Consider the following 12,118-nt stretch of genomic DNA (forward strand, 5'->3'; position numbering starts at 1 on the left):
TTCTCTGCCTGGATCCAGGCGATTCATTTGCGTCTCTGTTCTGTAGCTTTAGCAGTCTGTAAAAATATACCTCAGATTTCTTATCAAATATATTTGTTCAGTCAATCTCAAAGCTTTTTCCCGTTTTGTGTGTTTTACGCGGCATTCACGCTGAAAACCAGTGCTGTCGCTCAGTGTGTGTGACCGCAGTCACTCCGTCACACGCATAACCTCTACATATCTGAATGCGAATGCTGTGTGTGTGTGTGTGTGTGTGTCGCAGCTGCTGACGAATCATTACGAGCAGAACTGGAAGTATTACTGCCTGCCGTCGGGATGGGGAAGCTACGGGCTGTCGTCGGAAGAGGAGCTTCTGCTCACCAAGAAGATCTTCTGGGGGATCTTTGATTCTCTCTCTCAGAAGGTGAACCGCATATGTGCTCGTTTGTGATTGTTGGAGCATGCTGGGTAATTACAGGGGAAACTCGAAAAAATAGAATATCGTGCAAAAGTTCATTTATTTCAGTAATTCAACTTAAAATGTGAAACTAATATATTATATAGACTCATTACATGCAAAGTGAGATATTTCAAGTAATAATTGTGATGATTATGGCTTACAGATATGAAAACATTTTCACAATATTCTAATTTTGAATTTGGGGTTTTCATAAGCTGTAAGCCATAATCATCAACATTATGACAAATAAAGGCTTGAAATATCTCACTTTGCATGTAATGAGTCTATATAATATATTAGTTTCACCTTTTAAGTTGAATTACTGAAATAAATGAACTTTTGCGTATGTGGCTGTACACTTCCATTCAAAAGTTTAGGTTTTTTTAAAAGTGATTGATCATTTAATGTGACGAGGACACATTTAGCCCTTGTGCTGAACACCCTTTACCTAATTTGGTGTTAAAAATTGCTTGTAAATCTCTCATTAAGCTATATTGTCACCAAATATTGGTGCATAAACTCAGATCAATGATCAGTCAGTGCCAAAAATAAATACTAAAACCTGTGCTAATTGAAAGACATTTTTTGTAGGCTGCTCATTTTTGACCAAAAACACCAACATTTTTGTGTTGTTATATCCTAGGTCAGTAGGTTTAGTCCAACGCTGTAACATTAACTAGTGTTTCTGGAAAAAGAAAATCTTCTCCAGGGTCAAAATGACTAGAATACAACATGAGAGCTAATTGATCATAAGTGACAAAGACATTTATAATGTTCTAGATTCTATTAAAAAAAAAAATGCTGTTATTTTTTAACTTTCTATTCATCAAAGATTCCTGAAAAATAAAATGTATGACGGTTTCCACACAGATCTGAAGCAGCACTATTTTCTTCAACACTGATAATAATCATAAATGTTTCTTGAGCATCAGATCCTCATATTAGAGTGATTTCTAAAGGATCATGTGACACTGAAGACTGGAGTAATGATTGATTTGATCACAGGAATAAATTACACTTTACTATATATTCACATAGAAAACAGCTGATTTACATTATAATAATATTCAGTGTTTTTACTGTGTTTGATCAAATAAATGCAGCTTTAGTGAGCAGAAGAGACACTTTCAGAAATAACGATGAATGTCAGCGACCCCAAACTCTTGACCTGTTATATTGAGTGTTTGACACTGTGAATGTGTGTGTGCAGAAGTATGAACAGGACCTGTTTAAGATGGCCATGCCGTGTCTGAGTGCCATCGCTGGAGCTCTGCCTCCCGATTACATCGACTCCACGCTCAGCACGACGCTGGAGAAGCCGGTGTCTGTGGACACGCAGGGCAACTTCGACCCCAGACCCATAAACACAGCCAAGTACGTGCGTCTGAGAGACTCATCAGAGACAAAAAATAGATACAAAAAATAATAATCATGTATATGAATATACACCATGATTCAAATGATCTGATTTAAACAACCCAGGAGGAGAAAAAAAAGTGACTCCTTCACAGATATTAGATGTTTTCAGTCCATGATATGATCAACCAATGCACCTATAAAAATAAATAAAATATTTACAAATCAGGTCCCACTTTATATTAAGGGGCTTTAACTACTATGTACATTGAAATTAATAATTTGATACAATGGACTTATTGTGTACATACATGTTTTTACATTGTACTTATATTTAAAAAAATACCTGCATGTAATTACAGCTGTTATTAATTATTAAAATTCGTAATTATAGTTGACCTTCCCGTACACCTTAACCCACCCTTAAACCGACCCACACCACACACACACCTGTCCCTAACCTTACCCGTGTCACTCCTCTAAAGCAGAAATGTGTTTTATAGTACAACATGAACACAATAAGTACATTGTACTTATTTTTAGATGTAAGTACATAGTACTTAAAGCCACTTAATATACAGGTGAAACTCGAAAAATGTGAATATTGTGCAAAAGTTCATTTATTTAATTAATTCAACTTAAAAGGTGAAACTACTATATTTTATAGACTCTACATGCAAAGTGAGACATTTCAAGCCTTTATTTATGGCTTACAGATATGAAAACCTTTTCACAATATTCTAATTTTGAATTTGGGGTTTTCATAAGCTGTAAGCCATAATCATCAAATAAAGGCTTTAAATATCTCACTTTGCATGTAATGAGTCTATATAATATATTAGTTTCACCTTTTAAGTTGAATTACTGAAATAAATGAACTTTTGCACGATATTCTAATTTTTCGAGTTTCAACTGTAAAGTGGGACCACAAATCAAAATCAAAATCTGAACATTGACTTCCTGGTGTTCCTCTCGCAGCATCTGCCTCCCTGAGAAGCTGGAGTTCATCGCACACAAATACGCTGAACACTCCCATGACAAGTGGGCGGCTGAGAAGGCGAGTCGAGGAAACAGCCCTGGCGTTCATCTCACACTTCATACCGCTGATCGGTGACGAACATGAAGCAGAGCAACGGCTCACTGCAGGATGAAGCCTATAGAATGCAGTTAAAATCAGCCTAAAATTCAAGATATCAGGGCAAAAATTCCCCAGTTTAGTCTCATACATGAAATGCTATACAGGTGAAACTCGAAAAATTAGAACATCGTGCAAAAGTTCATTTATTTCAGAGATTCAACTTAAAAGGTGAAACTAATATATTATATAGACTCATTACATGCAAAGTGAGATATTTCAAGCCTTTATTTTTTTATAATGTTGATGATGATTATGGCGTACAGCTTATGAAAACCCCAAATTCAAAATTAGAATATTGTGAAAAGGTATTCTAATTATTACTTAGATAATAAGAAAATGTTCTAGCCTACTTCTGAATAATGACACTTTTGTCTTCTGTCATTACAACTGAAATTGTGTCACAATTGAAGAATTTTACAATATTAACACTGTAATATTTCAGTTTATTACTGTACAGCTGCTTTGAAACATCTGTATTGTATAAAGTGCTGTAGAAATACATAGAGAACACACTAAACATTGACTTTAACTTTGGATAACTGTGTAAATGCAAACGTGAAAGATGTTTCCGTGTGTTCAGGTGCTTCTGGGCTGGAAACACGGAGAAACCGTTGATGAAAAAGCAAAAACTCACCCAATGCTGAGATCCTACAAATCGCTCACAGAGAAGGTACAAACCAGCCGCCAGAACATCCAGCGTTATGTGATCTTAGACTCTGAGTGTGAGTGTGTGTGTGTTTCTGCCCGCAGGAGAAGGAGGTTTACCGCTGGACGGTGCGCGAGTCCCTGAAGAGCATGTTAGCGATGGGCTGGAGCGTCGACCGAACCAAAGAAGGAGAAACCATGTTTCAGCAGAGAGAGATGGAGAAGATGCGCCGCATTTCACAGGCCTCTCAGGTGTCTTTGTGTTTAATCGTTTGCTATCTGTAGAAGTGCAATGATTTAATCAATAAGAGACCAGCAGCCTCAAACCAGATCATGAACAATGAGCCCAATTCAATAATACACAACTGATAGATTCACGTTTGTGATTGTGTGTTTTCAGGGTAACGGCTTCAATCCGAGTCCCGTGGACATGAGCAGCGTCCAGCTGTCCAGAGAACAACAGGTGACGCATGCAAAGCATCAACATCTGGAGATTTGTGCCCGCATTGTACAACAGTTAGAATTTATGGTTAACTAAAACTTGAATTAAAAGATGTACCGACATGTCTTCACTGCCTAAATTATAAATTAAATATAGATCAGTCCTTATTGGAGCTATAAAAGTTATTCAGTCAAGAGCAGTGAGTGATTTTCTCTTCTTCTCTTGTTCTTTGATTATCCTTAATGACAGACAGACAGCAGGTTTATTACGCTGCTGTCACTTTAAGACCGACCGAATGCATATGACGCGGATCTGATGCATCCAATTTTCTCACAACTCTTTACGTTAATTTAAGACTTTATTTAACTCCTTTAAGACTGTACTTGCAAGGATACTAAAGATACTAGTCTTATCGTGCTTGAATGCTTTAAATGGATTTGCATGAATAAGAGCGTGATCGTATATTGTAACGCTAGCCAGACGATGAGGGGAAAAAAACGGATGCTGCGTTAATTGCATGAAATATTTTTAACGTGTTTAACTGAAAAAGTTAATCGCATGCGTTAACGCGTTAATTTTGACAGCCCTAATGTTACAGGCCAGTGTGTTCATTGTATTATTGATGCAAGTGTATTCTAGGTAGACTCTGGTCTTTCTAGGGCTAATAGAGTCGTTTCTGGGTGGTCTCTGAGTGTTTTGTGTTCTGTTTTTCAGTCGATGGTTGAGGTTGTGGCTGAAAACTATCACAACATCTGGGCCAAGAAAAAGAAGAGTGATCTGGGAACTAGAGGTTTGTCTGTCTTGTCCTCAGCTTTCAGTGCGTGACGTGTGAATAATGTCATGCGTGACGTGTGAATAATGTCATGCGTGACGTGTGAATAATGTCATGCGTGACGTGTGAATAATGTCATGCGTGACGTGTGAATAATGTCATGCGTGACGTGTGAATAATGTCATGCGTGACGTGTGAATAATGTCATGCGTGACGTGTGAATAATGTCATGCGTGACGTGTGAATAATGTCATGTTAAGGTCATGTGTGTCGTGTGAAGGTCATGGCTGACGTGTGAATAATGTCATGCGTGACGTGTGAATAATGTCATGCGTGACGTGTGAATAATGTCATGCGTAACGTGTGAATAATGTCATGCGTGATGTGTGAATAATGTCATGCGTGACGTGTGAATAATGTCATGCGTAACGTGTGAATAATGTCATGCGTGATGTGTGAATAATGTCATGTTAAGGTCATGTGTGTCGTGTGAAGGTCATGGCTGACGTGTGAATAATGTCATGCGTGACGTGTGAATAATGTCATGCGTGACGTGTGAATAATGTCATGCGTGACGTGTGAATAATGTCATGTTAAGGTCATGTGTGTCGTGTGAAGGTCATGGCTGACGTGTGAATAATGTCATGCGTGACGTGTGAATAGTGTCATGCGTGACGTGTGAATAATGTCATGCGTGATGTGTGAATAATGTCATGCGTGACGTGTGAATAATGTCATGTTAAGGTCATGTGTGTCGTGTGAAGGTCATGGCTGACGTGTGAATAAAGTCATGTGTGACGTGTGAATAATGTCATGCGTGACGTGTGAATAATGTCATGCGTAACGTGTGAATAATGTCATGCGTGACGTGTGAATAATGTCATGCGTGACGTGTGAATAATGTCATGTTAAGGTCATGTGTGTCGTGTGAAGGTCATGGCTGACGTGTGAATAATGTCATGCGTGACGTGTGAATAATGTCATGTTAAGGTCATGTGTGTCGTGTGAAGGTCATGGCTGACGTGTGAATAATGTCATGCGTGACATGTGAATAATGTCATGTTAAGGTCATGTGTGTCGTGTGAAGGTCATGGCTGACGTGTGAATAATGTCATGCGTGACGTGTGAATAATGTCATGCGTGACGTGTGAATAATGTCATGCGTGACGTGTGAATAAAGTCATGTTTGACGTGTGAATAATGTCATGCGTGACGTGTGAATAATGTCATGCGTGACGTGTGAATAATGTCATGCGTGACGTGTCAATAATGTCATGCGTGACGTGTGAATAATGTCATGCGTGACGTGTGAATAAAGTCATGCGTGACGTGTGAATAATGTCATGCGTGACGTGTGAATAATGTCATGCGTGACGTGTGAATAATGTCATGCGTGACGTGTGAATAATGTCATGCGTTACGTGTGAATAATGTCATGCGTGACGTGTGAATAATGTCATTTGTGACGTGTGAATAATGTCATGCGTGACGTGTGAATAATGTCATGCGTGACGTGTGAATAATGTCATGCGTGACGTGTGAATAATGTCATGCGTTACGTGTGAATAAGGTCATGCGTTACGTGTGAATAAGGTCATACGTGACGTGTGAATAAAGTCATGCGTGTCGTGTGAATAATGTCATGCGTGACGTGTGAATAAGGTCATGTGTGACGTGTGAATAATGTCATGCGTTACGTGTGAATAATGTCATGCGTGACGTGTGAATAATGTCATGCGTGACGTGTGAATAATGTCATGCGTGACGTGTGAATAAGGTCATGCGTTACGTGTGAATAATGTCATGTGTGATGTGTGAAGGTCATGCGTGTCGTGTGAATAATGTCATGCGTGACGTGTGAATAATGTCATGCGTGACGTGTGAATAATGTCATGTGTGATGTGTGAAGGTCATGCGTGTCGTGTGAATAATGTCATGCGTGACGTGTGAAATAATGTCATGCGTGACGTGTGAATAATGTCATGCGTGACGTGTGAATAATGTCATGTGTGTGAATAATGTCATGTGTGACGTGTGAATAATGTCATGCGTGACGTGTGAATAAGGTCATGCGTTACGTGTGAATAAGGTCATGCGTGACGTGTGAATAATGTCATGCGTGACGTGTGAATAATGTCATGCGTGACGTGTGAATAAAGTCATGTGTGACGTGTGAATAATGTCATGCGTGACGTGTGAATAATGTCATGCGTGACGTGTGAATAATGTCATGCGTGACGTGTGAATAATGTCATGCGTGACGTGTGAATAATGTCATGTGTGTGAATAATGTCATGCGTGACGTGTGAATAATGTCATGCGTGACGTGTGATGGTCATGTGTGATGTGTGTAGGTCATGCGTGTCGTGTTGCGTGTGCTCTCAGGTGCAGGAGGAACGCATTCGCTGCTGGTGCCGTACGACACACTCACTGCCAAAGAGAAAGCCAAGGACCGAGAGCGAGCGCAAGATCTCTTCCGCTTTCTCCAGACCAACGGATACGCCATCAGCAGGTGCGGACGTGTGCGCTTTTACACGCGTGTGCTCGCGCGAGGACTGAGTGTAACGTGCCGTTGTGTTTCTCCCAGGGGTCTGAAGGACATGGAGCAGGACTCTTCCTCCATGGAGAAACGCTTCGCCTACAAGTTTCTGAAGAAGCTGCTGAAATACGTCGACTCCGCGCAGGAGTTCATCGCTCACCTCGGTCGGTTTCTTCTGGTGGTCTGGAGTCAAGCGATTCCTCAGACACTCGTTCTGTCACAGATTCTGTTTAGATCATGAATTAACTGTCACACTCTCGCTCGTTTCAGAGGCGATGGCGGCCAGTGGGAAGAACGACAGGTCACCACATGAACAGGAGATCAAGTTCTTTGCTAAGGTTTGATCATCTAATTGTAATTATATATACATACAGTCAAACCAAAAATTAATCAGACACGATATAATTTTTAATATATATTTTTTACTATTGTGTGCAGGACACTATAGTTCATTTATGTGAGTGAGGAGAGCAAAATAAAGTAAACTGTGACATATTACTAGGGATGTCCCGATCAGGTTTTTTTGCCCTCGAGTCCGAGTCATTTGATTTTGAGTATCTACCGATACCGAGTCCCGATCCGATACTTATATAATACATAAAAAAAAGAATAAAGAAGAGAGAAAAAAACAGATCCAGGATGTTCCTTATTTTTTATTTAATTCACCTTATTTTAACATTCAACAACTCTGTTAACAAACAGAGCACTTCTGTGAGGTAGCTTGAACAATCAAGTAATAAATAACATAAAATCTTCACTTTTGGACTTTAGTGCAACAGTAAATATAGAAAAAGTCTAATATAAAAACAAATAACACCTCAACTTAAAATACCCGGCAGGCATGTAAACAAAAAATAAAAATGTTTTAAAAGTGTATAAAAAATAATGAGAATATATATATACATTAGGGGTGTAACAGTTCACAATATTTGCAGTTCGATACAATACAGCAAAAAGAAAGAAATGCCAGAGAAATTTCCTATTTATTAAAAGAAAAACTATTTTTAAATAAGTTTGAGTTTTCCTACATCTTGAAACTTTCAGGTTTATAAATGGGGGTAATCTTTGAAGGATGAACAAATAATGTTTTGGTCATCACATTAAAAATAACATTTAAATATATATTTATATAATATTTGAGTTTTGAAGTGCAACATTAAATCCATGTTCATTCAAGACACTGGTTCCCACGTCAGCGCTGTTCGATCTAATAGAGATCTACGGTTAATAACGGAGAAATGTGAATGCTTCTCTAGATCTCGCAGCGCTGTTATTACTTCAGTGGCGAATTCAAATGTTTTCTTCACTGGATCTCTTCGCTTGATCTGGCGCTGCACAGATGCTGCTGGTCCGAACTGATAATGGTCCGTTAAGCACAATATAATGAGAAGCGGAGTTTCGTTCCGCTTTCATTACGTTTGCCATTTGATGTTGCGCAACGCTGTGGTGATCGCGCCAGCGCTGATTTTGTCTGCAGGAAAAATGGTCCTAGGAATCGTTCGTTTTGTATGCGTACCGAACCGGAAGCCTCGTACCGAAACGGTTCAATAATTACGAAAACATGTACTGTTACACCCCTGATTTACATATATCCGAGTCCTGATCGGGAGGTAACATCCGATTCCGATCGAGTCTGAAACCACGTGATCGGGCCCGATTTCTGATCGCGTGATCGGATCGGGACATCCCTACATATTACACTCAAATATTCTTCATACAGTGACTACCAGTGAAATATTTGGGAACAAAACTGATTCCTCCACTTTGAGCTGATCATGTTTTGCTGAAGTGTGTTTTCTGTAATTGCTAATGCTCTTTTACACACACACTGAACAACATGAAGCATTGCTTGGTCACTGGTTGAGCTAAACTGGTATTATCTAATTGTGTAGTTAAATTTAACAGCTGACAGATATTCAACATAATTCATGTGTGAGAGTCTAACAGAAGGACGGACAAAACCAGTCAAATATCCACTGAGTTCTGCTCATATTTTATCACCATTTTCTAAACTATAGCGAATAAACTGTGATAATGTGAGAAATGTTGGAGCTGTCTAAATATACATTTTGGTTTGGCTGTATAATATATACATATTCTTCATCATACTGGGTTTAATTTCCTGTTTACCTGTTGAACTTCCTGTAGGTGCTCCTCCCACTCATAGACCAGTATTTTAAAAACCACTCGCTCTACTTTCTGTCGTCGCCCACTAAGACTCTGAGCAGCAGCGGATACGCGTCTAACAAAGAGAAAGAGATGGTCACCAGGTGATGGAGCGTCTTATGTGACATAATTATGTAAATATGTATCTTGCAGTTTAATTTACTTCTTCGGTCGTGACGCATCATTTATAAATGTTGGTTTATATGGCCTTTTTTTTTTTTTTACTCCATGGTGGAAACGTTATGTGTTCTCATGAATATATTTTGGAGGCTAATGACTCAATCAGCAGTGATTCTTCGCTCTTCACTTGTTTAAGCTTGCGTTTCTCCTTCCTCTCACTGTCTTCTTCACTTCTCTGCTGCTAGTCTGTTCTGTAAGCTGGCCGCTCTGGTTAGACACAGGATCTCTCTGTTTGGTAAGATCATCGTGTCTCTCTCTCTCTCTGATATTCATTGAGTGTTTGGTTTTCAGTGGTTTCTGGTGTGTGTTTGTAGGAAGTGACTCCACCACTATGGTCAGCTGTCTGCACATCCTCGCACACACACTCGACACCAGGTACGAGTCCTTCCATTGCACCGACCTGCATTATATTTCAGATTTCTTACACATTTTGGGGTGCGGATTCCAAAAATGGACCTGTTTTGCCCTGGGAAGTCATACAGAGTCGGTGAAAGTGTTTGTCGATTTGCTGAAAGTGTCAAGCGATATTTTGCTTGCGGTTGATTGATTTTACTCGAACTTACCACTGCCTTTGATACTGTGGTTCATAGTATCCTTCTTTGGCATCTAAAAGATTGGGTCGACATCAAGGGTTTAGTTCTTATCTTAAAGACAGGACTTTCTCTGTAGCTTTGTGTAAGTTTTCCTCATCCTCAGCTCCTATTATTAGTTGAGTACCTCAGGGCTCCGTACTGGGCCCACTTCTTTTTAACTTGTATGCTCATGTATATATAAATATATATATTTTTTTTTTTCGCTTTTTTGACTATTTTATGCCTAACTATGATTTCAAGGTTAGAATAATGGCCAGTAAAGAAGAAAATACATGTTTTTATACTATATCCAAACAGAAAAACGTTACAGATTTCACGAGAAATGAAGGGGGAGGGCTTTAGTTATTAACTTGTCTTTTTGTGAATTTCTTTCACATTAAATTAAGTATTTTGTCATATTTTCCCACTCCTTTGCAGAAGTTAAATGACACATTTTGAATACTGCTTTTTGTTATAAAAATCAAAACAGTTACAACTATTTGTTAAATTTTCGTCTGATTTTCACTAATCCTGATTTCAAGGTGAGAATTATGGTGGAAGAAAATGCAATTTATGACCCAGATATTCTGTTTTTATTCAAACAGCAACAGAAAAATACAGATTTATTTATTTATTTATCCTTATTAACCTGTTCATGTTGAGTTGTTTGACACTAAATGGAGTATTTGAACATATTTTCCCACTCCTTTGCAGAAGTTAAATATCACATTTTGAATTTTGTCTAAACAGTTGACTACTTTCGTAAGTACAAGTGCATTAAAGCTGATACATATAATTAGAAAAATCCTCATTCTTATTTTGCGATTAAGAGTCTTTTGATGTTTTTGACCTCAAATTAGGTGATTTTTAGGCTTTTTTTTGCAAATCAATATTTTCCAGATCCAGTGCTGTAATTAAAGGTGCTGCATGTAACTTTTTTACTCTTCTAAAGCATAAAAAATACCATAATATGTTTGCAGATATTGAGAAAACATGCTAAGTTCACATACTCGTTTCTCTGAAATACACTTCTACAGCCAGTTATTTTACACGATCCGTGTTGTCAGTTGGTTTTTGTTTTGACTCCACCCACTGCCAGTTCACCCAATAGTATTTCGACACCCCGGGATGCCAGTTGGCGGGAAACTCAGCGTATTGCAGCCTTGGAAACGAGCAAACAAACTGAATCAGAGATTGCAGATTCCACACAACCTAAAAAGCCTCGGCCTCCATCTAAAAATCTCTATGAACGAGAGCATATTAAAATGCGGATAAATCAACTCATCAACTAACAGTCTGTAAGTCTCCTCGGCTTTCGTTGTCAATTGCGCTCGTTCCTGTTGCGTGTCCTCAAACTGGGAACCCACGTGAGGGTCGAGTCTGTGGAGGCGGGGAAACAACGATCTCTGATATTTTGAATTTGGACTGCAGTACCTATTTCGACCACTAGCTGTCATTCTTACAGACTGCACCTTTAATGCCCTGATTTCTTATGGATATGTTAATGAGATCAAGCTGATTCGTGGGACTGCATTGACGGATGGTTTCTCTCGCAGGACTGTGATGAAATCCGGATCCGAGCTGGTCAAAGCCGGTTTGAGGACGTTCTTCGAGAATGCAGCTGAGGATCTGGAGAAGACCTTGGAGAACCTGAAGCTGGGCAAGTTCACGCACTCGCGCAGCCAGATGAAGGGCGTCTCGCAGAACATCAACTACACGACCGCGGCTCTGCTGCCGATCCTGACCGCGCTGTTCGAACACATCACTGAACATCAGTTCGGCTGTGACCTGCTGCGTGAGTCGCTGCACAAACACACGCTGATGTCCAACGGGAGATTCCTTCACATGTTGAGCTCATGCTGACTCGGT

At 39.4% G+C, this 12,118-nt stretch overlaps 1 protein-coding gene across 1 annotated transcript in view; it reads left to right on the plus strand.

Moving 5' to 3' along the window:
• LOC130071818 (ryanodine receptor 3) overlaps positions 1–12,118 on the plus strand; it is a 248,526-nt gene that overhangs the window by 137,394 nt on the left and 99,014 nt on the right. Inside the window, exons 52-65 of the mRNA XM_056236709.1 lie at positions 263–403; positions 1,650–1,813; positions 2,774–2,852; positions 3,514–3,603; positions 3,684–3,830; positions 3,979–4,041; positions 4,735–4,810; positions 7,178–7,304; positions 7,380–7,495; positions 7,602–7,669; positions 9,480–9,601; positions 9,863–9,912; positions 9,992–10,052; positions 11,806–12,044. Of these exons, the coding sequence (XP_056092684.1) occupies positions 263–403; positions 1,650–1,813; positions 2,774–2,852; positions 3,514–3,603; positions 3,684–3,830; positions 3,979–4,041; positions 4,735–4,810; positions 7,178–7,304; positions 7,380–7,495; positions 7,602–7,669; positions 9,480–9,601; positions 9,863–9,912; positions 9,992–10,052; positions 11,806–12,044 (1,543 nt within the window). The remainder of the gene's footprint in view (positions 1–262; positions 404–1,649; positions 1,814–2,773; positions 2,853–3,513; positions 3,604–3,683; positions 3,831–3,978; positions 4,042–4,734; positions 4,811–7,177; positions 7,305–7,379; positions 7,496–7,601; positions 7,670–9,479; positions 9,602–9,862; positions 9,913–9,991; positions 10,053–11,805; positions 12,045–12,118) is intronic.

This window comes from Rhinichthys klamathensis, unplaced genomic scaffold (genome assembly GCF_029890125.1).
Source record: "Rhinichthys klamathensis goyatoka isolate OS25496 unplaced genomic scaffold, OSU_Roscu_1.1 h1tg000462l_1, whole genome shotgun sequence".
In the NCBI taxonomy this organism is placed as follows: Eukaryota; Metazoa; Chordata; class Actinopteri; order Cypriniformes; family Leuciscidae; genus Rhinichthys; species Rhinichthys klamathensis.